Source organism: Nyctereutes procyonoides, unplaced genomic scaffold (genome assembly GCF_905146905.1).
Source record: "Nyctereutes procyonoides isolate TBG_1078 unplaced genomic scaffold, NYPRO_anot_genome, whole genome shotgun sequence".
Lineage (NCBI taxonomy): Eukaryota > Metazoa > Chordata > Mammalia > Carnivora > Canidae > Nyctereutes > Nyctereutes procyonoides.
In genome coordinates this window covers 3,110,126-3,136,863 of record NW_026575146.1, presented here as the reverse complement: position 1 = coordinate 3,136,863, position 26,738 = coordinate 3,110,126, and the positions used below count along the sequence as shown (strand labels likewise).

At 35.4% G+C, this 26,738-nt stretch overlaps 1 protein-coding gene across 1 annotated transcript in view; it reads left to right on the top strand.

The window, feature by feature from the left end:
- EPM2A (EPM2A glucan phosphatase, laforin) overlaps window positions 1-26,738 on the top strand; it is a 99,428-nt gene that overhangs the window by 27,896 nt on the left and 44,794 nt on the right. Inside the window, exon 2 of the mRNA XM_055310596.1 lies at window positions 7,518-7,692. Coding sequence (XP_055166571.1) covers window positions 7,518-7,692 — 175 coding nt within the window. The remainder of the gene's footprint in view (window positions 1-7,517; window positions 7,693-26,738) is intronic.

Here is a 26,738-nt window from a genome sequence, read left to right as displayed (position 1 = left end):
TCCAAGTTTAATGTTTTTTTTTTTTTTAAATTTTTATTTATTTATGATAGTCACAGAGAGAGAGAGAGAGGCAGAGACACAGGCAGAGGGAGAAGCAGGCTCCATGCAGGGAGCCCGATGTGGGATTCGATCCCGGGTCTCCAGGATCGCGCCCTGGGCCAAAGGCAGGCGCCAAACCGCTGCGCCACCCAGGGATCCCCCAAGTTTAATGTTTTAAAGAAATCGCTAAACATTTTTCCAGAGTGATTTTACTCTTTTATATTCCTATTAGCAGTGTATGAGTTATCCAGTTTCTCCCAGCCTTGTATCCAGCATTTGGTGGTGTTATTATTTTTTATTTTATAAAAATAAAAATAAAAAAATTTATAGGTGTATAGTGATCCTCATTTTGGCTTTAATTTGCATTTTCCTTAAGGCAAGTAATACTGAACATCTTTTCAAGTACTTATTTGCCATCTGTATATCTTCTTTGGTGAAATGTCACTTCTTATCTTTATCCCAACGCTAACTGGATTTTTTATTCACTTACTGTTAAATTTTGTGAGTTAGTATTCTGGATACTAGTTCTTTGTTGGGGCATATATGATTTGCAGTATTTTATTCTAATCTATAACTTGTATTTCTCCTAACAAAGTCTGTTGCAGAACAAAAGTTTATAATTTTGATGCAATCAAATTTATACATTTTTTTGAATTGTGCTTTTAGTGTGAAGTCTTCTAACTGAATACTAAATTTTTTCCTATTTGATTTTCTAAAAGTTTTAAGTTCCACCTTTTATATTTAAGTCTACGATCCATTTTTAATTAATTTTTGTATAAGATGTAGAGGTTGAGTCATCCAATCCATTAACATGGTATGTCTCACCATTTATTAGATCTTTGATTTCTTTTTACCACATTTTGTTGTTTTAAGCATACAAGTTGTGTACATGTTTTTCTAAGAGTTATGTCTAAATGGATGGTATTTTATTTAATATTAATGGCCAAATGTTCATTGTTAGTATATGGAAATACAATTTATTTTGCATGCTTATCTTTAACTTGTGGCTTTGCTAAACTCTTATTCTAGGAGATTTTAAAAAATTATTATTGAATCCTTGTGATTTTCTTCATAGGCAATCATGTCATCTGTAAATAAGTACAGTTTTCTTTCTTTCTTTATTTTATCCTTATATCTATGCCCTATGTTGAAGAGATCGTATAGAATTGGTATTGATTCTTCTTTAAACATTTGGTAGAATTGTTCATTGAAACTACATGAACTTTGAGATTTCTCTTTTGGGGGTTTTAAAATTACGTGTCCAATATCCTTAAGAGTTATAGGGATATTCAAATTATGTATTTCATATTAAACGAGTTTTGGTAATTTGTGGTTTGAAGATGGTTTATTTATTTGTATATTTATTTTTTAAGATTTTATTTATTTGAGAGCATGAGTGGGGGCTGGGGAGTGGGAGGCATAGGGAGAGGGAGAAGCAGACTCCCCAGTGAGCAAAGAGTCCAAGATGCATGGAGCTTGATCTCAGGATCCTGAGACCATGACCTAAGCCAAAGGCAGACACTTAACTGGCTGAGTCACCCAGGTGCCCTGGGGATGGTTCATTTCATCTAAGTTGTTAAGTTATGTGTGTGTGTGTTTTTTTTTATAGTTTCTCTTATACTTTTGATACCTGGAAGGTCTTTAGTGATGTCCCTTCTTTCTTTCTCTCTTTTTCTTCCTTCTTTTAATAATTTGTGCCTTTTCTCACTTTTCTTTGCCAGTCTTGTTAGAGATTTGCCAGTTTTAGTGATCTTTTCAACAAATAAGCTATTTGTTTCATTGATTTTCTCTGATGTTTTTCTGCTTTTAATTTCATTGATTTCCATTCTCTATTCTTTCTTTCTTTCTGTTTGCCTTGGATTTATTTGGCTCTTCTTTTAATTTCTTGAAGTGGGGCTTAGATAATTGACTTAAAACTTTTCCTATTTTTACTGTATGCATTTAGTACTATTAATTTCCCTTATGGCATTGCTTTAGCTGTGTCCCAATATTTTGATATATATTATTTTGATTTTCACTCATTCCAATATATTTTTAATAACTTTGAGACTTCCATTTTGACCCATAGATTATTTAGAAGTATGTGTATTAATTTCCAATTATTTGAATATTATCCGATTATCTGTTATTGGTTTCCAGTTTGATTCTATTGATGTTGGAGAAAACATGTGTGATTTAACTCTAAAGTTTTGATATTTTCTTATGGTCCAGGATATGATTTAGCTTGGTATATGTTCTGTACACACTTGAAAACATGCATTCTACTATTATTGGGTGGTGTGTTTTATAAATGTCAATTAGATTCCATTGCCTGATGGTAATACTGAGTTATTTTATTCTTTGTTGATTTTTTGTCTAGTTGTTCCATCAATTGTTGTAAGGGAGGTGTTGAAGTTTCCAACTATAATTCAAGACTTGCCTATTTTCTATTCAGTTGTCTTAGTTTTTGTTTCACATATTTTGCAGCTCTATTTTTTGGTATGTACACCTTTAGAATTCTTATAGCACCTTGATAGATCGATACTTTTAACATCATATATTTTCTCTATATATCTCTAGTAATTTTCTTTGCTATGAAGGTTCTACTTTATATAATATTAATGGAACCACTGTGCTTTTTAAAAATTTTTTTTCATGGTATATCTTTTTCTACACTTTTATTCCCCACCTGCCTATAATTTGAAGTTAGTTTCTTCTAGACATAATTTTTTAAAAAGCCTACTCTGCCACTCTCTGTTTTTGTTTTTTTTCACTCTATATTTTATTTGGTGTATTTATTTATTTATTTATTTATTTATTTTTATAAATTAATTTTTATTGGTGTTCAATTTACCAACATACAGAATAACACCCAGTGCTCATCCCGTCAAGTGTCCCCCTCCGTGCCCGTCACCCATTCACTATTTGGTGTATTTAGACTATTTATGTTTAATGTATTTATTGATTATGTTAGGACAAGTTTGTCTTTTTTTTGTTTGTTTTAGTTTTCTGGGTTTTTTCCTACCTTTATATTGGCATGTATAGTTCATATTTGAACATTTTTTTAGAATTTCAATTTGATTTACCTACATTTATACATACCTAACTTAACAGAATTGACTGGTGTCATTATTTTGTTCATTTGAATAAGGTCAAAGAATCTTACCTTCCTTTTTATCCTTTTGCACTTCTCCATATAATTGTCTTAATATTTCCTCCCAATACACCTAGAACCACATCAGGTAGCATTATAATTTTTGTTAGAAACCCAAAAGGAGAAGGAAAGTCTGTTGTTTTTACTCTCATATTTGCTTACCCTTTTTGTCCTTCCTGATGTTTAATGATTTCCTTTCTGCTTAGAGATCTCCTGCTATTCATTCAATTTAGAAACCTACTGATGTTAGCATTGTTGTTCTCCTCAATTGTTATTTTTCTCTGGCTACATTCACAATTTTTCCTTCATTTTTGGTTTTCATAAACTTAATTATGAAATGTAGTTGCATGGATTTCTTTGTGTTTTTCCTGTTTGGAGTTTGCTCAGCTTCTTGAATCTGTAGGTTTATGTTTATTGGCAAGTTTGGAAAGTTTTTAGGCATTATCTTCTCAAATGTTTTTCACTTCACACTCTTCTCTCTTTTCAGAACTCCAATTACATGAATGTTAGATCTTTTGTTATAGTTCCATGGGTCTTTAAATTTCTGGTCTTTTCTCAGCCTATTTTCTCTCCTTTCCTTAGTTTGAGTAATTTCTATTGTTCTACCTTGCAGCTTGCTGATTCTTTCTTCTGTCTCCTCCATTGTACTCTTGTGCCTATCCACTGAGGTTTTTATTTCAATTGTTGTCTTTTTTAGCTCTAAAATTTCCATTTGGCTCTTCTTTATGTTGTCTAGTTTTTGCTGAGACTTTCTATTTTTTCACTTGTTTCAAATGTGTTTTAATGGGTTGTTGAAGCTTAAAATCTTTTTCAGATAATTCTAACATCTCTGTTATCTTGATGTTGGCATCTTTTAAGCATTTAAAAATTTTCAGTTTGAGACGTTTGTGATTTTTGATATAATGAATGACTCTATTGAAACCTGGACATTTTGAGTATTGTATAATGTGACCCTGGATCTTATTCAAATCTTCTGGTTTAACTGGATTCCTCTAGCACTGCTCCAGGAGGAGAGTGGGAGTGCTACCTTATTACCCAGGTTCCCCATCCATTGACAACTGAAGGGATTGAACTATTACTACTGAGTGGTGTGGGAGTTCCAGCTCTCCATTAGGCCTCCACTGATATCTCCTTGGATGAAAGAAATAGAAGTGTTTTGTTACTTCTCCTAAAACATATATGTGTAAAAATGAATAATTCAAAAACCTAATTCCAGGAGTGAAGACTTCTTAAGAAGTTGATGTTATGTAAATAATTTTTCTTGAACATCATAATTTATGTGTATTTGAGCTCCTCAATAGTAGTATTTATTTAAGTTGTTACATTTAAATTGTAAGTCTAGTGGTGCCTAGGTGGCTCAGTTGGTTAGGCATCTGACTCTTGGTTTCAACTCAGGTCATGGTCTCAGGATTTTGAGATATCAGGCCTGCACCCTCCTTACAATTGGGCTCTGTGCTCAGCATGGAGTCTGCTTAGGATTCTCCTTCTCCCTCTCTCTCTGCTCCTCTCCTCACTTGGTCTTGCTATCTCTCTTATAAATAAATAAATAAATAAATAAATAAATAAATAAATAAATAAGATTTTAAATTGTCATAAGTCTAGGGGGACCTGGCTGGCTCAGTTGGTAGAGCACCCAACTGTTGGTAGAGCACCCAACTGTTGATATCAGGGTCATGAGTTCAAACTCCACACTGGGCATGGAGCCTACTTAAAATTAAAAGTAAACAAACAAATAAATTGCTGTAAGTCTATTTTACTGGTATTATACTGAACAGTGGGAGCTGCAGATATTCTTTTATTAAACCAAAAAGTAATAAATACTTGTGCTTTGTGACAAATCCAACAAATTCAGAATAAATTGGTCCTCTTCATCCCAGTTCCATTCTCCAGATGTAACTATTAACAGTCAGACATGCATTCACCCAATTTTTAGTCTTTATTTACACTTAAAAAAAAAGATTTTATTTATCTATTCATGAAAGACAGAGAGAGAGAGACAGAGAGATAGGCAGAGGGAGAAGCAGTCTCCATGCAGGGAACCCGATGTGGAACTTGATCCTGGGACTCCAGGATCAGGCCATGAGCTGAAGGCAGACACTTAACCACCGAGCCACCCATGCGTCCCTTATTTACACTTTCAATCATGTTTCCCCACTTCACTTACTCACTCCCAGTCTTTCTCTCCATTTTCTCTTTCAATGTAATCTTTGTAAGCTCATTCTTCTTTATCTAGCTATTAAATGTTGGAATGCTTTCAAACTTGGGTCTAGAAACCTTTTCTTCTACATCACTATTGTTTTTCTTTGTGACTCATCTATATCCTTGCCTCAACTGCCATTTACACTTAGAGAACTCATACATTTATTTCATACAAATATTTCATATCTTAGTGAATGGTACCACTATATATTGAGTTCTATTTGCCATAAGCCTAGAGTTATTTTTGGTTCCTTTTCTCCTTCACCTCTAATGTCCAGTTAATCACCATGCCCTGTGGTTTTTCCTTCTTAAATCTGTCCACTCCTTTCCATTACTACCTCTAGGCTTTCATCATCTGTCTAGGCTAGAACACTAGTTTCCTAAATGGACTTTTTGCTTTAATCTCATTGCATTTGAATTAAAAATTTTTTAAAGATTTTATTTATTTATTTATTTATTTATTTATTTATTTATTTATTTATTTATTCATGAGAGACACACACAGAGAGAGAGAGGCAGAGACACAGGCAGAGGGAGAAGCAGGCTCCATGCAGGGAGCCCAACGCAGGACTTGATCCTGGGTCTCCAGGATCACGTCCTGGGCTGAAGGCGGCACTAAACTGCTGAGCCACCAGGCTGCCCCTAAATTAAATTTTTACTCTGTAACCAGAGAGATAATTTAAAAACAAAAATTTAGTCATGTTACCTGCCTACTTAAAATATTTCATTTTATTGTTTTTCCTATGGTAAATACCAACATCCTTAACATGACCTAGAACAAGGTAGATCATGTAGTTAACTTTTAATAAGTATTTGTGGGAAAATGAATAGATGAACTTTCATAGTTTGAGTATGTGCTATTAAAATAGTATTGTTACACACATGTATCTCTATGTATCTTTTAAAATTCTTGTTATATTTCTATTTGATATGTTTCTAGAAGTGGGGTTGCTGGTATAGCTTTGTTTTCATCTATGAAATATAAAGGGTAAAGGACTAGTCGGTGTAGTGCCTTGTAGCCATCAAGAGAAAAAGAGTCTGATCCAGGAAGATCAGTGATGATTTATTAAGGGAGCTACCATCTTGTATCTCCCACCTGATGAAAGGGAGTCATATCCTAAAGAATTGTCCAATGACTTAAGGATTTTTTGCCTTTGAGATTTTATGCCAAATAACTTTAGGTAAAATATTTTGTAAGACAGCAAGGAACAAATAAGTCAGATTTTCATATTTGTAACAAGTGTGACTTATTCCTATCTTTATTTTGCTTACATGTTTTTTGTATTAAAGACTACATTCAGAAATTAGGTAGTTTAAGGAAAGGAATGATTTGAAATGGTGTGGTCACATAAGGGCAAATAGAAATAATTTATGAATTATAATTTCGTAGAAATAAAGGATCTGTTTACTAGTGTAGTAGATACTGGGCAGAATGTGATGTAGGCAAATAGTGTTTTCAGAGGTGTGCTCTTCCTTCTCTGTCTCTTTTGGTTCATTCCATGGAGGGAGGATGGTGTGTGGTGGTGCTTATAAAGTAGGCATAAAACAGTATGAAGGCATCAAATGCCTGAAAGATGGGGAACTAAAGGTATCAGTTTGCTCCTAGCCCAGCACTTGCCAGTTTTGTGACCTTGAGCAAGGTAGCTAAACTCTGTGATACTTAGTTTCCCAACTGAAAATAGTACTAACCACTGATTTACATGCACACTAGGTTGGATGTGATCATTTGTTTTATTATTTATTAATGTATTTATTTTAAAAATTCATTTGTTTGAGCTGATACTGAAAAGTTTATTACTGATTCTTTTTATTACTGATTTTAGTTATGAATTTGCATACCAGAAAGATAAAAAGGCTGCAAAATGACCCACAATGGGTGGTTAGGGTACTGAGAAGTATCACTAAACTCTGAGAGTTAATGCTTTTAGAAATATGCATGTATTCAAAGGGAGCACAGAACTCTATGAAATTTGTATGTAACTACAATTTTTTTTCTGTTTTTCTCCTCTAGTCCATTCTTTGTTCATACTGAAATGTGTAGATTAAGCAGCTTTATTTTCTTCTTCCTATTAATTTTGCATCAGTTACTTTGTGGCTATTTAAGCAAAACATTCACTTAATTGCTCTGTTTGTCTTCTTGTTCCAGGCAATGGACCTCACCACGACCGTTGCTGTACTTATAATGAAAACAACTTGGTAGATGGTGTTTACTGTCTCCCAATAGGACACTGGATTGAGGCCACTGGGCACACCAATGAGATGAAGCACACCACAGACTTCTATTTTAATATTGCAGGCCACCAAGCCATGCATTATTCAAGGTAAAAATAGTGCCATGTTTATAAGCATAGAAGTAGGACAAAAGGTAGTATTAGGACAATGCAAGTGTTGACTGTGTTCAAAACAGCAGTGTCTCCCTTTGGAGGGGTTATAGGCCTGCAGTATTTTAAGGAGATAAATTACAGTGAATCAGTATGTGAGCTTTTCTGGTTCTAGATGTGAAGGATCCTTTGTATAGAATTTTTTTTTATTAATTACATATTCTGGCATCAAGTTATTTTGACCAGATTGCAGTTAGTCAGTCTTTCTATTTACATAGTGATTCCTAGATCAGCATTGATTTTTTTATGCTACTGATGAACATGGAAACAAAAACTGGTGTCTCTTTTAAGCTTTTATTCAGATAAATTTGTGAAAATGTAGGCATAAAACTAGATTAGATATGATCATTTACTCTATTATTTAGTAGTATATATATTTTTTTATTTTATTTGTTATGCCAGCAACATGTGCCATAATAAAAATTCAAACAAAAAGGATGCTAACTGCAAAGTAAGATTCAATACACTCTTCTTCATTACTGCTCATCAGAAGTAATTATTTCCAATGATTTTATGGTTAGTTTTTCTGGAATTTAATTCCAAGTCTTAAATAATATTCATATACTTTATTTGTTAATATATCAATTTTAAAAATAGCTATTGTTTCCCATCTATGGCATGAAAGATATTAAGCTCACTTATACTTATCTTCTTTCCCCAGTCCCAATTCCTACCAACTTATTAAAAACATTCTTTGTTATTTAACTTCATAGAAATTCTATGTTATGACCCATAAATTTTTGACAGTGCCTCTTGATTTCCTACCGGGTAAGTTCCTGTATTACCCAGGAAAATACCTGTGTATTTTCTTCCACATCTACTTCTACCTATTAACTCCTGTTTTGCATTATTTTCACATTTTCACGGTTTATGGTTAAATCATCAAACTATAAAAGACATAGGCAGAGGGAGAAGCAGGCTCTCTGCGGGGAGCCCAATGTGGGACTTGATCCCAGGACCTGGGATCACGACCTGGGCCAAAGACAGACACTCAGCCACTGAGCCATCCAGGTGCTTGACCTTCCCATTTTTGTTGTTAGTTTTAAATATAACTTGAAATTCTTAGTTGTTCATATTTATTATTGGAAAGGATAGGTTGGTTATTAAATTTGGTGGTCATGAGTTTCCACTGGCATTACTAGCTTCTATACCTCTAATGGTATTGGCACAAATGTGTGCATGTGGGCAGATCATGGCTCCCTGTGGAGTGTGTGTATATATATTAAATATGTATATAATATATATGTTTTTGTTTATGTATATATGTACATATATGAAATACATTTTGTTGAGAGTTTTTAAAATCATAAATGGATGTTAAATTTAATGATGTTTTTTCTGTGTTTTATATATATATTTATACCTAAGAAAGAGAATAGGTTGAAATGATATGTAATATGTATGAAAATATATAATATCTAAGTAATACATATAATACATAATATACATATGTATTTACAGAGGAAGTATAATGTATATGTATAATATAATACACACAGAAATGTATATGTATATACCTTGGTATATTTATATTGGGATAAAAATCTCAGACTTAATCAGTTTTGGACTCAATAATGGTATTCTCTGTTCCTCTATTTATTTATATCTATAACATAGATAACTAGGAACTTGATACTAAATAACAATTGTTTATAATGGACTGGGAGCCAAATCTTTACTTTTAAGGTGTTCTATTAACTTCCAAGGTTTCTCGCAGTTCAGTCTCAAAGTCATCTACTTGAAAATCAGCTCGGTGGTGTGATTTTTAGAAATTTTTATATTGAGGCATAATTGACATATAACATTATATTACTTTCATGTATATAACATGATTTAATATTGGTATGCACTGTGAAATGATCACCATAGTAAGTCTAGTTTCTTTTGTCACTGGGGAAGTTACATAATAAACATATGATATTATTTTTTTAAAGACTTTATTTATTTATTTGTGAGAGACAGAGACAGAGACAGAGAGAGAGAGAGAGAGAGAGAGAGAGAGAGGCAGAGACATAGGCAGAGGGAGAAGCAGGCTCCATGCGGGGAGCCCGACGTGGGACTCAATCTCAGGACTCCAGGATCACACCCTGAGTCAAAGGCAGATGCTCATCTGCTGAGCCACCCAGGCATCCCTACATATGATAATATTGACTATGGTCACCATGCTGTATGTTACATCCCTATGACTTATTTATTTTATGACTATAAGTTTGCACCTTTTAACTCTTTTCTCCCGTATCACTCTACCTACTAACCCTTCCCCATCAATATGTTCTCTTCATCTATGAGTTATGTTTTGTTTTGTTTGTTTTGTTTAGATTCCACATGTAAGTGAAATCATACTGTGTCTTTTTCTCTGTCTTACTTATTTCACTCAGCATACTCTCAAGTTATAGCCATGTTGTCGCAAATGAAGATTTGATTCTTTTTTTATAGTTGAGTAGTATTCCATTGTGTGTTATCTGTGTGTATGTATGTATGTGTATGTGAGATAATCATGTCTTTTTCCATTCATCCATCAGTAGACATTGGTTCTTTCCACATCTTGGCTATTGTGGATAATACTGCAATGAACATAGGGATGCATATATGTTTTTGAATTAATGTTTTCATATTTTTATTTTTATTTCTTATTTATTTTTTATTTTTTTTTGTTTTCATATTTTTAGATAAATAACCAGAAGTGGAATTGCTGGATCATATGGTACTTCTATTTTAGTTATTTCCATACTTTCTTTCACAGTGGCTACACAAATTTGCATTCCCACCAACAGTGAATGCGGGTTCCCTTTTTTCCTTTTTTAAAAAAAGATTTTATTTATTCACAAGAGACACGAGAGAGAGAGAGAGAGAGAGGCAGAGTGAGGAGAGGCAGGCTCCTCGCAAGGAGCCCAATGTGAGACTCCGTCTTGGATCCCAGGGTTATGCCCTTTGGCATGAGCCCAAGGCAGATGCTCAACCACTGAGCCACCCAGGCATCCCAAGGTTCCCTTTTTTCTTTTCTTTTCTTTTCTTTTCTTTTTTTTCTTTTCTTTTCTTTTCTTTTTTTTCTTTTCTTTTCTTTTTTCTTTCTTCTTTTCTTTCTTTTCTCTTTTCTTTCTTTCTTTCTTTCTTTCTTTCTTTCTTTCTTTCTTTCTTTCTTTCTTTCGATTTTATTTATTTATTTATGAGAGACAGAGAGAGAGAGAGTCAGAGACACAGGCAGAGGGAGAAGTAGGCTCCATGCAGGGAGCCCGAAGTGAGACTCAATCTCGGGTCTCCAGGATCACACTCCAGGCTGCAGGCGGTGGTAAACCGCTGCGCCATCGGGGCTGTCCCCTTTTTTTCTATGTCCTCACTACACTTGTTATTCCTTGTCTTTTTTATAGCAACCATTCTAACCTGTTAGCATATCTCATTGTGATTTTTTTTAAAAAAATTATTTATTTATTAATGAGAGACACAGAGAGAAAGAGGCAGAGGGAGAAGCAAGCTCCATGCAGGGAGCCTGACACGGGATTTGATCCTGGGTCTCCAGGATCACACCCTGGGCTGAAGGCCCTGCTAAACCAGTAAGCTACCCAGGCTGCCCATCTCATTGTGATTTCGATTGCATCTGTGTTCATCACATTCTAACAGATGTTAGCATGATATCTCATTGTGATTTTGATTTGCATCTGTGTTCATCAGAGAGATTGGCCTGTAATTCTCTTTTTTTGTGGTGTTCTTGTCTGATTTTGGTACTAGGATAATCCTGGCCTTGGAAAATGCTCTTGGAAGAAATCTTCGTATTCAATTTTTTAGAAGAATTTGAGAAGGATAGATATTAAAATTTCTTTGAATGTTTGGTAGAATTCACTGGTGAGGCCTCTGGTCCTGGACTTTGTTTATTGGGGGGGTTTTTGATTACTGATTCAATCTCCTTGTTAGTAATCAGTGTATTCAGATTTTCTATTTCTTCATGATTCAGTCTTAAAAGATTCTGTTTCAAGGAATTTACCCACCTTGTCTAGGTTGTCAATTCGTTGTCATATAATTTTTCATAATAGTCCTTTATGATTTTTTATATTTCTTTGGTATCATTTATAACTTTCCCTCTTTCATTTTGGAAGTTATTTATTTAAGACTTCTCCCTTTTTTTTTAAACTTTTTTTTTTAAATTTTTATTTATTTATGATAGTCACAGAGAGAGAGAGAGGCAGAGACACAGGCAGAGGGAGAAGCAGGCTCCACGCACCGGAAGCCCGATGTGGGATTCGATCCCGGGTCTCCAGGATCGCGCCCCCGGCCAAAGGCAGGCGCCAAACCGCTGCGCCACCCAGGGATCCCCTTCTCCCTCTTTTTTAAAGTGAGTCTAGCTAAGGGTTTATCAAATTAAATTTTTTTTTCAAAGAACCAACTCTTAGTTTATTTTTTCTATTGTCTTTTTAGTTTTTGTTTCATTGATCTCTTTTCTGAGCTTTAGTTCCTTCCTTTTACTAATTCAGGGTTTCAATTTTTCCTTTTTTTTTCTAATTACTTAGGTGTATTGTTTGCTTATTTGGATTTTTCTTATGTCTTGAGGTTAGCCTATATCACTATGAATTTTCCTCTTAGAACTACTTTTGCTATAGATCATAGATATTGGTATATTGTATTGTAATTCTCATTTGCCTCGAGGTATTTTTTTATTTCTCCTTTTCTTTCTTTGTTGACTCATTTGTTCAGTTTTCTTTTTGTGATTAATTTCTCGTTTCATATCATTGTGGTCTGAAAAAATGTTTTGTATGATTTCAATCTTTTTAAATTCGTTGAGACTTGTTTTGTGGCTGGATTATGATCTATCCCAGAGAATGTTCCATGTGCACTTGAGAAGAATGTGTATTTTGCTACTTTTGCATGGAATATTCTGTATATAGTGGAGTATTAAATTCTATTATTATTGTATTATCTTGCCAGATTTTTCCCTTTATCATTATGTAATGCCCATCTTTGTCTTTTATTTCATTCTTTGTCTTAAAGTTTATTTTGTCTGCTGTAAATAGAGCTACCTCAGGTTTCTTTTGGTATCCACTTGCATGAAATATCTTTATCCTTTCAGTTTCAGTTTGTGTATGTCTGTATATCTGAGGTGAGTCACTTGTAGGCAGCAAATAGATGGGTCTTGATTTTTAATCTATGTATTTTGGTTAGAGAATTTATGTGAAAGTAATTATAGATAGATATTCTTTTGTCAGTTGTTTTCTGTTTTATAGTTTCTTTCTATTCCTTTCTTTTCTTACTCTCTTCTCTTGTGATTTGATGACTTTCTGTAGTGTTATGTTTAGGTTCTCTTCTTTTTTTTGTGTGTATTTGCTATTGGTTGTTGCTTTGTGGTAACCATGAGGCTTACATCTATCAATCTATCTATATTTGTGCCAGTCTATTTTGAGTTGATAGTGAGTTAAGTTTGAATGCAGTCTAAAACTCTACATATTTATTGCCCCCCCATGTTTTATGTTTTTTTTTTAAAGATTTTATTTATTTATTCATGAGAAACACAGAGAAAGAGGCAGAGACACAGGCAGAGGGAGAAGGAAAAGCAGGCTCCATGCAGGGAGCCTGACGCAGGACTTGATCCCGGGTCTCCAGGATCACGCCCTGGGCTGAAAGCAGTGCTAAACTTCAGGGCCACCGGACTGCACATGTTTTATGTTTTTGATGTCACGTTTGACACCTTTTTATTTTGTGTATACCTTAACTAATTTTTCATTACTTTTACTACCTTTGTCTTTTTAACTTCATGCTAGCTTTTTAAGTGATTAGTACACTTCTTTTACTCTATTTTTATTTTTAACAGATTTTTACTTTCATATGTTTTCTTATTACTAATTAATGTCCTTTATTTTTAGCTTAAAGAAGTCCATTTAACATTTCTTATAAGGCTGGTTTAGTTTTTGCTTGTCTGTAAAACTTTTAATCCTTTCTTTAATTCTGAGTGAACAATCTTGCCAGGTAGAGAGCATTTTTGGTTAGAAGTTTTTTGCTTTTAGGACTTTAAATATATCATGCCACTTTTCTCTGGCCTGCAAAGTTTTTGCTGAAAAACCTGCTGATAGTTGTGTGTGTGTGTGTGTTTGTGTGTGTGTGTGTGTGTAGTTTCCCTTGTATGTAACAAGTTATTTTTCTCTTGTTACTTTTACAATTCTCTTTTTGTCTTTAACTTTTGATTATAAGTTATTTGATTAAAACTAATTAAGATTTTAATTATAACATGTCTTGCTATGCATCTCTTTGAGTTCTTCTTGGAAATTTCTTGACTTCCTAGATATGGATGTTTGTTTCCTTCCCCAGGTTAAGGAAGTTTACAGCCATTATTTCTTTAAATAGGTTTTCTGTCCCTTTACCTCCCTTCCTTCTGGGACCACTGTAAGAAGAATGTTGTTCCTCTTGATGTTGTCCTATAGATACCTTAAGCTGTTTTCACTTAAAAATTTTTTTTTCTGCTCTGTTTAGGAGCATTCCACTATTCTGTTTTCTATGTCAATGATCCTTTCTTCTGCTTCATCTAGTTTGCTACTGAGCCACCCAATAGTGTATTTTTCACTTCATTTATTGTATTCTGTAGCTCTGTGGCTTCTGTTTGGTACTTTCTTCTATTTTCCATCACTTACTCAGAGTTTTCTATGTTCATCCATTCTTCCAAGATTGGTGAGGATCTTTATGACCTCTTTATCAGGTGATTTACTTGTCTTTATTTCAGTAAGGTTTTTTTTTCCCTGGGATTTTATCTTGTTCTTTTGTTTGGAACATGCTCCTTTGTTTCTTCATTTTGCTTGACTCAATTTCATTTTTTAAAAGATACTATTTTTTTTTATTTTGGAGAAAGAGAGAAAAAGAGAGAGAGAGCACACATGAGTGGTGGGAGGGACAGAGGAAGAGAGAGAGAGAGAGAGAGAGAGAGAGAGAGAGAAAGTGATGGGGAGAAAGAGAGAGAATGAATGAATCTCAAGGAAACTCCACTCTAAGCATGGAGCCCAATGCAGGGCTTGATTCCAGACCCTGAAATCATGACCTGAGCTGAAATCAAGAGTTGGCCACTTAAACTAAGCCACTCAGGTGCCCTGACTCTCTTTTGTTTTTATGTATTAGGTGAAACAGATATCTTTTTTAGTCTTGAAGGAATGGTCACAGAAAGATCGGTCGTGTGTTTAAATCTGCTCTCCGTGCAGTTATCTGTGGGTAGTAATCTGCCAAGAACTATCTCTCTGATGTTTCATCTCTGTGGGGCTCAGAAATATAAGCCTCCCTAGCCATCAGTGCCAGAATTCAGGAGAAAGTCCTCTGTGTGGTCTGCATGCATGGCTGGCTTTGGCAGGGCTCTGGGGGAGCACTGGGTTGGGGTTACCCATCTGCCAGACCTAACGGGACAGAATTGTAGGGGACCATTGGGCTGGGGCATGCCTACCAACTGGATTTAGTGGAGCAGGGTCACAGGACAGTGTGCAGGCCCAGTGAGTGGTGCTAGTGAGTTAGAGAGAGAGAGTGCAAAAATGGTGATTGCCAGTGTCAGCATTGTCAAGTTCAAAGGAGAATGCACAAATGATGCCTGCTAGCACCTCTGTCCCTAGAGAAAGCTCCAATAGCCAACTGTCCCTTTGGCAGGTGCTTTAAGATTAGTCAATGAAACTCCTTCACAAATAGTCTAGATGTGTTTCACCCTGATACTTTTTCACTAGGGGCCCCAGGTTAGTGAGTCTGTGCATGACCCCTTTAAGAATCTCATTTTCCAGCAGCCCTTTGAGTCTCCTGGATGTAACTGTTGGTTTCCAAGCTGGATGTTTGGAAGGCTCCTCTCTCTAGTGTAGATCCCAAGGGTTGGTGTAAACTGAAATAGGGCTTGAACAGTGTGCTTGGTATTTGTGAAATCCCATATGTTTATGCTGTGCGGAGGTGTAGCTCCTGTAGGACTAGGTCTCTGCCTCTCTTACCCATTTCAATTTGGCTTTTTAATCCTTTGTTGTAGAGGAGCTGATCAGCCAGTTTTCAGGACTTTTTCAAAGAAAGTTGTGTATATAGCTGTAGATTTGATGTGTCTGTAGGGGGAGGTGAGCTCAGGGTCTTCCTACACTGCCATCCTGAACCTGCCTCATGATTTTTTTTTTTTATTTATGATAGTCACACACACACAGAGAGAGAGAGAGAGAGAGAGAGAGAGAGAGGCAGAGAGAGAAGCAGGCACCATGCAGGAGCCTAATGTGGGACTCGATCCCAGGACTCCAGAATCACGCCCTGAGCTGCAGGCAGATGCTCAACTGCTGAGCCACCCAGGTGTCCCTATTTTTTTTATTTTTTATTTTTTTAAAGATTTTATTTATTTATTCATGAGTGACAGAGAGAGAGAGAGAGAGAGAGGCAGAGACACACAGGCAGAGGGAGAAGCAGGCTCCATGCAGGGAGCCCGATGTGGGACTCAATCCCAGGTCTCCAGGACAATGCCCCAGGCCAAAGGCAGGCACTAAACCACTGAGCCACCCAGGGATCCCCTGTCCCTATTTTTTTAAAATATAGATTTGTGGGTCCCCTGAGTCCTGGGAATCTTTCTTTCTAAATTCTCCATATGATTCTTATGGACATAAAAGTTTGAGAATATGTGTTATTAGTTCAATAATGACAGTAGCTTAGAATTTATTTATTTTTATTTTTTAAAGATTTCATTCATTTATTCATGAGAGACACAGAGAGAGGCAGAAATGTAGGCAGAGGGAGAAGCAGGCTCCCCACAAGGAGGCTGTTGCAGGACTGGATCCCAGGACTCACTCTGGGATCAGGACCTGAGCCAAAGGCCAGTGCTCAACCACTGAGCCACCCAGGTGTCCCAGTAACTTAGAATTTAAAAAAGGATGGTTTTATGTATCCTCAGTCATTTTAGTTCAACTGCCCTTATGAATTAATTCCAGCCACCATTTATCTTCATGTGAAACTGGACAAGATAAAGATGTGAGTTCAGTTTATAAGAGAAGAGTTGTAAAGACATTCATATATTTCATTAAGTTCAAAACATCTAATTATTTGCTTACTATATTCATCTATGTATAATGCTAAGGTAATTTATGAATTTATTATAGCTGTTGAGATAGATACAATATATGTCTGAACATATGTAATAGAGATCCTCAAACTTACCTAGTAATTTTGTAATCTCAAATGATCATCCATTAGTTTGAATATGGGAGTGGAATTATGCCTGTACTTTTTTTTTTATGGTTGGGATAAATCTTATTAGACTGTTGAGTTGTCACTATTCTTCATAATGACAAGATTTTCAAGAATACAAATATCTAACAGTTAAATTTTACATAATGTGGCAAATTCATTCACCCAGTGAAAATTGTGTGGGTTATTCTGTGTAGTCCCTATGTTCAGTGCTAGACAGTCAAAGATGGAGAGCCTATGGTCCCGGCTTTTAAAAACTCATGTTCTTATGAAAATGTAAGCAGGTGCAATACAATGAGAAACTTGTTTTGCTGAAGTTGTATATGTGGTGTAATGAAGGATGGGAGGAGAAGTCTTTAGTTCAAGGAAATCTTTATGAATAAAACTTGAATGAAAGGGTGCTTGGTTGGCTCAGTGGTTGAGCATCTGGTTTGGCTCAGGTCGTGACCCCAGGGTCCTGGGATTGAGTCCTGAGTTCGGATCCCCTCAGGGAGCCTGCTTCTCCCTCTGACTGTGTCTCTGCCTCTTTCTCTCCATGTCTTTCATGAATAAATAAATAAAATCTTTAAAAAAATGGAAACATGAAGGAGAACATTTAGGGGAGGGAAGTCAAGTAAGAATAGCATGTGCAAATATATGCAGGTATGAGAATAATGTTCAGCTGACCAAATAATTTTATCCAGCTGGGATAATTTTGAGAGTAAAAAGAGGTACTTTTAATAATTAGCCTGCACAACGTGTTAAAATAGGACTATTCTGGGCACACCAGAATATAGGGCAACCTGAAGAACATGTCATCCAGAAGAGAACCTCTTCTGGTACCTCTTAATATTCAGATCCAGAGAGATACACTGATAAAAATTCTGGGACTATGGATATTCTTTTATAGAAATCCACACCCATTATGTAATATATCTGTGTTTAGGGAGTGTATGTCGTACATCTTGGTTTTCAATTTTAACAAAGTTATACACATATTCAACAAATTTAGTAGATCTACAAGGTTTATTATGAAAAGAAGTCTTCCTATATCCCTATATCTCCCCCAATTTGGTCTTTGTACAGGCAACCATTTTCACATCCTTAAGCTAATTATTTGCTAATTACCTTCAGGTAAATGATTGCTACCTCTTGGTTTTAGTTTTAGGTATTACCTATTGATCTCACACTACAAAATGTGAAGATTTAGATCTTTTTTTGGTTCTTTCCCTCTACAAATCTCAGTGACATCCCTTCTATTGTTGTCTTCCCAATATAGTTATACAATAATTTTGATAAAATCAGTACTTTACATGTTTATTTGTATGCCTGTGTAAATGCTATTTAACACATCTAACTCTTCACAAATATATACATTTCCTTTGAAGGATGTAGAGCTTTCATGGTTGCTATTGAGAAGTCAAAGTCATTATGGTTCTTTTATGGTTCTTTTATGGTTCCTTTATGTTTGAATTGTTCCCTCCCCCACCCGAGAAGCCTATAGAATCTTTTCATTTCTAATATTATGAAATTTCATGATGGTACATCTTGATATAGGTCTAATTTATCTATTTTGCTGAGTGCTCATTGAGTAGACTTTTGAATTCTATAAACTCAGATACTTCTTTGAAAGTAAATTTCTTGAGTTATTTTTTTCTTTGAGTTATTCTTTGAGTTATTTCTTTTCTTTTCTTTCTTTGAAAGGAAATATTTCTATTTCCTTTCTTTCTAGAACTCCTATCATTCAAATATTGGAACCCTGGGCTGAGTCTTTCATATTTTGGATATCTTTGTCTATTTTTTTCTCTTCTAATATATTTCTTTCAATCCATTTTATCTTCTATCACTGCTGTTTAGTTTTTATTTTATTTTTTTAGGAGCTCTTCATTCAATTATGAGAGACTTGTTTAACTTTCCCCATAGAATAAACTGTCAGTCTTATTCAGGACTAGGGAGAGAAAGTTTTCCAGCTGAGGAAAGTGGGAAAATGAATCTGATGGTCCAGCTGCTTCTCCTACAACTTGCAACTAGTTCTTATTCCTTTCACCTGCATCCAGAATGCCTGGTAATACCAGTGTCTGAACCTGTTGGGGGTTCTGTAATGTAATTCCAGTCTGTTCTTAGCTTTTTTCCACTCTTGGCCTTAAGATTTAGTGTTTTTAGGTCTTCTAAGTTTTTCAGTAATTAACTGTTGGCTTTGTAGTTTCCAGAATTTCGAACTTGTCATTTTTTCTTCCTCTTCTTTCTTGTGGCTTTATGTTTTTAATTTTTCACAAAATCTCTTTAGATTCTTTTTTTAAAGGGATTTGGTGAAATGTCATGTTACATACGTGGAACCAACTTGTTGAACATAAAACTTGGTAAACAGTAGCTCAATAAATATTAAATTCATTCATTATTTCTTGGATTTAGGTTGTATTCGGTTCTTCTGGTCCAGGTAAGATTCTACCTTGCTGGAATAAGATTTTAAAAATCAGCCACATTCAGGCTATACTTGGTACCAACCTACATCTCCATCTTCAATAGATTTTTTTCAATGGAAAAGAATGAATATTTTCATTAAAGACACAGATAACTAATTTAATGAAGCTTTAGTGGAAAGGGATTGTAATTTCTGTATTTTGAAAAGACTTATTGCCAAATAAACACATTTTAGGAGACATAAATTAGACTTTATGAAAATCACACTTTACATGCTTTTAAAAAAGTTATGGTTCAGAAAATATATTATGAAAGCATGCTTTTACTTTGTAGCTGCTTTGTTTTATAAAGAAAAGATATACCATGATTTTCAAAACTCAAAATTATTTTAAACACTGTAGAACAATAATTTTGCACTTTAAAAAAATGCTGTTGTATCTAGCACATTTTCTAAAATGAATGAAATAATTGCTTTGGAGAGAGAGTGAGGAACTTGGGTGCCAGCCCAGCTCTTTCATTTATTGCTGGGTAACCTTAGGACAATCCTGTAACAATTGTGGATTTCAATTTCCTGATTTGCAAAGTGAGCTAGTTGAACTAGATGACTGTTAAAGGCAAATCTGCAAATAAACAAGGAATAAAATTAAGTTTAAAAACTAAGGCTTATGCAGCATTTTGCCAATATATTACACTGGCCTAACAATGACTACATTTAATATAAGCTTCTCTGGTTTTAGACCAAATACCTGCAACATACTGCTGCCTCTAGGTGGTACTTTCTCTAATTTTTGTAGCCCAGGATGTACGTTCAGTCCAACTCCAGAAGCTATGTTTAGAAATACACATATTTTATAGCCTGTGTACACTCATTAGCAAGTATGTATATACTTATATAATAATATATTTACATTGCTTACATTTATAATAGAATTTTGACAAGAAATCTCTTTTGGAATAAATAAAGAATAGCCACAATATTTTGTATGCAACAGGATCAATCACATTGTCCTACTTCTATAGTTCATAATCAAGACATTATTGGTTAAGGGAAGAATCTAGTTTCACTTGGCATTTACGTCTGATTGAATGATTTGAGATTTTTTTTAAACATTGAGGCCAAGATTGCAATTCTTCATCCTAGTAGGAGAAGAAAACAGCATAATCTTCCTTTCTGTTGAGTTCTTCTGATTAGGCAATGATTTTTATTGAGTATTAACTGAATATGTGAGACAGCTCGAATAATTCCTTTTTTCTATATAAATAAAATTGTTCATATTTTATAAGGTCAAATTAATTGGTGGATATCTTCTTTTTCTAATATTAAAATATATTTTATATGAAACATTTAAATATGTTAAATAAAATAGATATTTTATATGTATATTTATACTGGGATGATTTATTTTTCAACGTCATATCAAAAAATATTAGTGATAGATAATAGCATTCTATTTTTTTATTTTATTATTTAAAATTTTTTTTAAATTTTTATTTATTTATGATAGAGAGAGAGAGGCAGAGACACAGGCAGAGGGAGAAGCAGGCTCCATGCACCGGGAGCCCAATGTGGGATTCGATCCCGGGTCTCCAGGATCACGCCCTGGGCCAAAGGCAGGCGCCAAACCGCTGCGCCACCCAGGGATCCCTCTATTTTTTTTTTTTAAAGATTTTATTTATTTATTCATGAGAGACACACAGAGAGAGGCAGAGATACGGCAGAGGGAGAAACAGGCTCCCTGCAAGGAGCCCAATGCAGGACTGGATCCTGGATCCCAGGATCACGCCCTCAGCCAAAGGCAGATAGTCAACCGCTGAGCCACCCAGGCATCCCAGATAATAGCATTCTAATGATAGTATGGACTAATATAAACATACTCCTTAAATCTTGTTTAGGAGTCACTTAAAACATATCTAGTAATATAAATTCTTGCTGGTGTGCTGTTGTGGAATCCTACAAGTATAACAAAAGTAGCTGGATTCCAAGCAGCCTGGGTGGCTCAGTGGTTTAGTGCTGCCTTCGGCTCAGGTCATGATCCTGGGGTCCAGGGATCGAGTCCCATGTCTGGCTCCCTGCACGGAGCCTGCTTCTCCCTCTGCCTGTGTCTCTGCCTCTCTGTGTCTTTCATGAGTGAATAAATAAAGTCTTTTTTAAAAAAGTAGCTGGATTCCATGCTGCCTTGAATTTTATCAACAGCATTGTTAAATTATGATTGAAATGTCTTGAGCACTACTGAATGAGAGAAATGCTTGATTGAAGGAAGAAACTGTTGTCAGATCTCAGCTTGTGTCTGAATGGTAGGAATTGTAGTAGGAGGAATATTCTGTTATACTAGTTAAGCAAACTAGATTACTAAGTCATTATGTGGGTAAAATATGAAAAATTTACTTTAAAAATATGAATTTTTACACCAAAGAGCAGAGAAATGAGGATATATAGGGCAGGAGACAGTAATTATTATTTTATTTTATTTTAAGATTTTACTTATTTGAGAGAGAGAGAGAGACAGAGAGACAGAGAGAAAGCAGGGGGAGGAGCAAAGGAAGATAGACAAACAGACTCCGTGCAGAGTGTAGACCTGATGCTGGCTTGATCTCACAACCCTGAGATCATGACTGGAGCTGAAATCAAGACTCAATGCCTAACTGACTGAGCCACCTAGGTGCTCCAGGGGACAGTAATTTATTAGATGAGTGCTACTGTAGAATGTTTCAATGTTAAAGAGCATCTCATAGGTGTTTGAGAAAAAGTAATGATTACGAAAAAGGAGAGCTACAGGCACAAAATCTTTGTGTAAGCAGGAGTGAATTGAATCCAGAACAAACAGTTCATGCATGGTCATGGGAGGAAGGCAGAGTGTTTGGGCATGGGTGCAGGTAGGTCAGTGTAATAGTGAAAATATACGGAAATTCAATTTTTCATTGCTTCTATTTTCTTAGTGAAATAGGAAGCAAGGTCATCAGATGACAGTGATAAGAGAGAGGAATTTTGGCTTTGGATGAGATATAGACACTAGGTAACTAATGGAATGTAAATGTACTGACTCATGAATTTTAATTTTTACAAGACTTTCCCAATTCCAGTATTCTTGTGGCCATGACAACCAAAGAAGGGTTATTCTCTCATAATGAGTGAATACAGAAGACAGAATATTTTTGACAAACTGAGATAACCTTTTTTTATGGTTTCTGTGTGCCTCTAGCCAGATCAGAAAGGAATCTATTTAACATATTAAAATGGAGTCTTGGTAGGTTGGGGATTATATACCATGTTTTTTAGAGCTAGAATTAAATTTATTATGTTTAGCCATTATGGAAGGTCCACTTCAGGAAGACCAGTGAATGTATTTATATTAGAATCAGTGAATACATCAGGGAATTCTATTTGTTGTCAGAGGGTTGGAATATTAGATCATGTTGTCGTAACTGACTAGTTTCTCAGATGATGGCTTCATCTTTGCTGAACAGAATAGAAGGGTTATCAAATCCATGGAGGAGGGTTCAGTTAAGAAATAGTAGTCAAGGGGATCCCTGGGTAGCTCAGTGGTTTGGCGCCTGCCTTTGGTCCAGGGCGTGATCCTGGAGTCCCAGGATCGAGTCCCGTGTCGGGCTCCCAGCATGGAGCCTGCTTCTCCTTCTGCCTGTGTCTCTGCCTCTCTCTCTCTCTCTCTCTCTCTCTCTATGTCTATCATGAATAAATAAATAAATCTTAAAAAAAAAGAAATAGTAGTCAAAATGCATGTTACTGTATATGAGAATCAATTTTGCTGTTGGCTATTTTCATATCATATAGACTCTATCATGACTTTTCTGTTCACAGCCTCTTTTTTGAGAAATGAGATCTTTATTTTCACACTTTGATAAATTACAAAATGCCGTCCTCATTCTTCTTTTTCTAAGTCCTTTAAAGTTTTTTCTTTGAATGTCATGTAGATTTATGCTTCTTGATAAATGAATCAATAACAAACATATTAACTTAATTCATTAGCATGTGTAAACATTACTCTGAAAAAATACAGGTGTATCAACCCACACACTCACACACACACCACATACAAGTATACTTGGAGAAAGGTTCTTCATTGTTTTCTACCTGCAGGCCACACGTGTTTGACAGAGTGCTGGGACAGGACTACACTAAGACCCAGGGTAATAAGAGCAAGTTTTAGATGTTGCACAAGGATTGTAATGAGCAAGTAAAACCAACATAATGCTTTATAACCCCTTGACAACTTCTGAGTGTGAGAGAACAGGAACCTTACCCAGCATGATCTCATGTTACTGAGAAGCATAGTAGGAACCAAAGCTGTATAACAGCTGACTTCATTCCTAGATTCTCCTCCGTGTAGCTGTCTTCCCCTCATGAGAGAGGGCTTCCATTTTCTTGTGCTAGAGCATTTTACTGTCAGCTTCTGATCAAAACACATTTTGGAATGCAAACAAATGACCAAAACAAGCCCATTTATTTTTGCTAATCAAATTTTATTTTGTTGTCTTGAAATCTTTTATTTATTTATTTTAGAGAGAGGGAGGGAGTATGCAAGCAGTGGGGGAGGGGCAGAAGGAGAGGGGAGAGCATCTCAAGCAGGCTCCTCATTCATCATGGAGCCCAACATGGGGCTCAGTCCCACAACCCTGAGATCACAACCTGATTCGAAATCAAGAGTTGGATGCTTAACCAACTATGTCACCCATTGCTAATCAAATTCTAAAGTTTATATGGTCCACATAAATCTAGATAAGTTAAATTAAGTATAAGAAGAACCTGAAAACTTTTCTTTTTTCCTAGTACCTTCATGCCATTTTTTGAAAAGTGATATTTATTCACCTCTTTGCCTTATAGTTTTAACTCACTTGCTTATCATTTCCCACCTTATCTTGAACTATTGTGCCAGTTGCTTATCTCATTCCTTCTTCTCCTAGTTTGCAGATCCTGTCCTAACGCCTCTTTCTTCCTTAAGACTCCTTTGTTTGGCCTGTTTTGTTTTTCTTGGGCAATTATTATTAATCTTCTAAAGTTAGTTGCTAGCATTCCCGTAGCTACACCCTTTCCTCAGAATGTTTATTGCACTTGCCATTATGAATAGGTGTTCTGGTTTTAGAGGAAGGCATTTTATGAGAGGATCTTCCAGTATAAACTATGTCTCGTTTTTCTACTGCTACTCTAACTTAATTATTGAGGTCTGATTCCTCATGCTAAATTTTATGGAAACTGAGTATATAAAGTCCCAAAGCTCAAAGAGACATATTTTCATTTAATAGGAAGTCACCAGAAAATTCATTTAAATGGTGATCTTCCCAGGGATTTACGAGTTTATTTCTAGGTTTTATTTATTTATTTATTGACTTAGTTTTAGGAGGGAAGAGAAACCTAAAGCTAAAATTAATGATCAATCAGGAGTGAAACTTAACTCAAAAATGACAAATCAACAGGAGCATGGTGAAGTTGTTACAAAAATAGTTTTAAACACATTATGAGAAGCCATTTTGTTGTGCAAGTGAAGTATCTATATCAGTAAAGCTACTTGTATGTTTAGTTATATCCTAGAAAAATTAGAAAAGAAGAAAAAAGAAAGAAGGGCAGAGAAGATAGTGGGAAGAAGAAGGAATATAATTGACTTTTTTGGGTGGGGAGAGGGTGGCTTGGCTACTTTTCATTCATTTTTTCTAGGGTAGCAGATGGTAACATGGATTATTTTTTCAATCCCATTTCCTTCTGAAGCATGCTCTGTCCCTTGAAAGTTCATTCTGAATAATCTATTGTTTCCAGTGTTACTAGAGGTTTGGGAGTAGGGCTTCTCATTTGTCTTACTGCTTACAGCCATGGTGATGAGTTTTTATTACTTCAGGTCTTTTCAAAGAAAACAAAGCCCAGGGATGCAGTGAAAGAAGATGCATTCTCAGAGGGATCAGCAATGCATTGATCAATGGTTCTCCACCAGAATAATCACTGTTTACAGTTGCTGGGGTTTTGAAAGCTGTTCTTTAATTTGGGATATTCAAATTAGATATTGTTAATTAAGTCAGGGCAGAGTCAATAAAAATGGTATCACAAGATTTGGAAATACATGTGGTTAATTGATTATAGAAATAGATTTAAACATTAGAAGGGGATCCCTGGGTGGCGCAGCGGTTTGGCGCCTGCCTTTGGCCCAGGGCACGATCCTGGAGATCCGGGATCGGGTCCCCCGTCGGGCTCCCCGTGCATGGAGCCTGCTTCTCCCTCTGCCTCTGCCTCTGTCTCTGCCTCTCTCTCTCTCTCTGTGACTATCATAAATAAATAAATTAAAAAAAAATAAATTAAAAAAAAAAACATTAGAAGACCAAATTTCAAAATACCCTTCTTATGATCTTGTTTAACATTATTTCCTGCTTGAAAAGAAACAAACCCAAAAAGCTGAATTTAGAAGTGTCTTTTTGATTCTATACCATGTGCCATGTACTGTGTTATGTACTGTTAAAATTTTTCTACTTAAATAATAATGAAATTATACGGCATTTCTTTATATCACAGAAGCATTCTTCACTTTGTGAAAAGATTCCCTTACATTTAGACTGGAAAACATTCCCAGCATAGAGCCAAGTGTCACATCACTCCCTGGCCTGAATTAATAGCACCCAAGGGATGTTTATGACCTGGTCACTGTCACTATGACTGGGAGAAAGTAAGAAAGAAAAAAAAAAGTTTCAAAACTGTAAACAGTTATTAGCCAGTGAATTTATATTTCAAGGATGAGTAATGAGAAGTTTAAGCTGAAATTCAGGCTCAGATGAACTGCATTTAAAATGGGACTTTGCTTACAAAATCTTAATTTTTTTAATAGGGAGAGACCATGGTATTTAACATTTTATGAACTAAGGAAATTAGTTACAGTTTTATTTACCTCACATTCTTACTTTCTCATCCTAATAAAATCTTTTCAGTAATCACACTGCTGAGTTATAGAAAATGCCTTCTGGGTAAAGCACAATGCTGGCTTAAAATCGTGCTTTCAATTTTTATCATTATTAAAAAGTAAAACTTCATAGAGGGTTGGGTAGAGGATCACTGGCTTGCACAAGGGCAGAGCATGTGATTCATATCGTAGTCTATGTGACCTCACTTTCTCGCTCCACTTGCTTTGTGCTTTGTGAAGACTACTTTGCTGTAGGTAAAGGGCTTGGTTCGGTAATAATTTTAGACACCATATAGAGATCTAGTTGGTGGGCCTTATCTATCTTTTGGGTTGATATATACTTTAAAATTTTATAGTAGATTTGTGGCCCAAGATATCATAAGTTCTAAGAAGTTACCTGCATTAATATGTTTTAGATTGTCAGTCAAGTGATTGATAGTTCATCATATTTCCTCTGGGACTCTGCTTGAGCTAATGCCTCTTATGTTATTTAATCTGTAGGCATATCCAACTTCACATTGATGAGGTTTAGAACACACT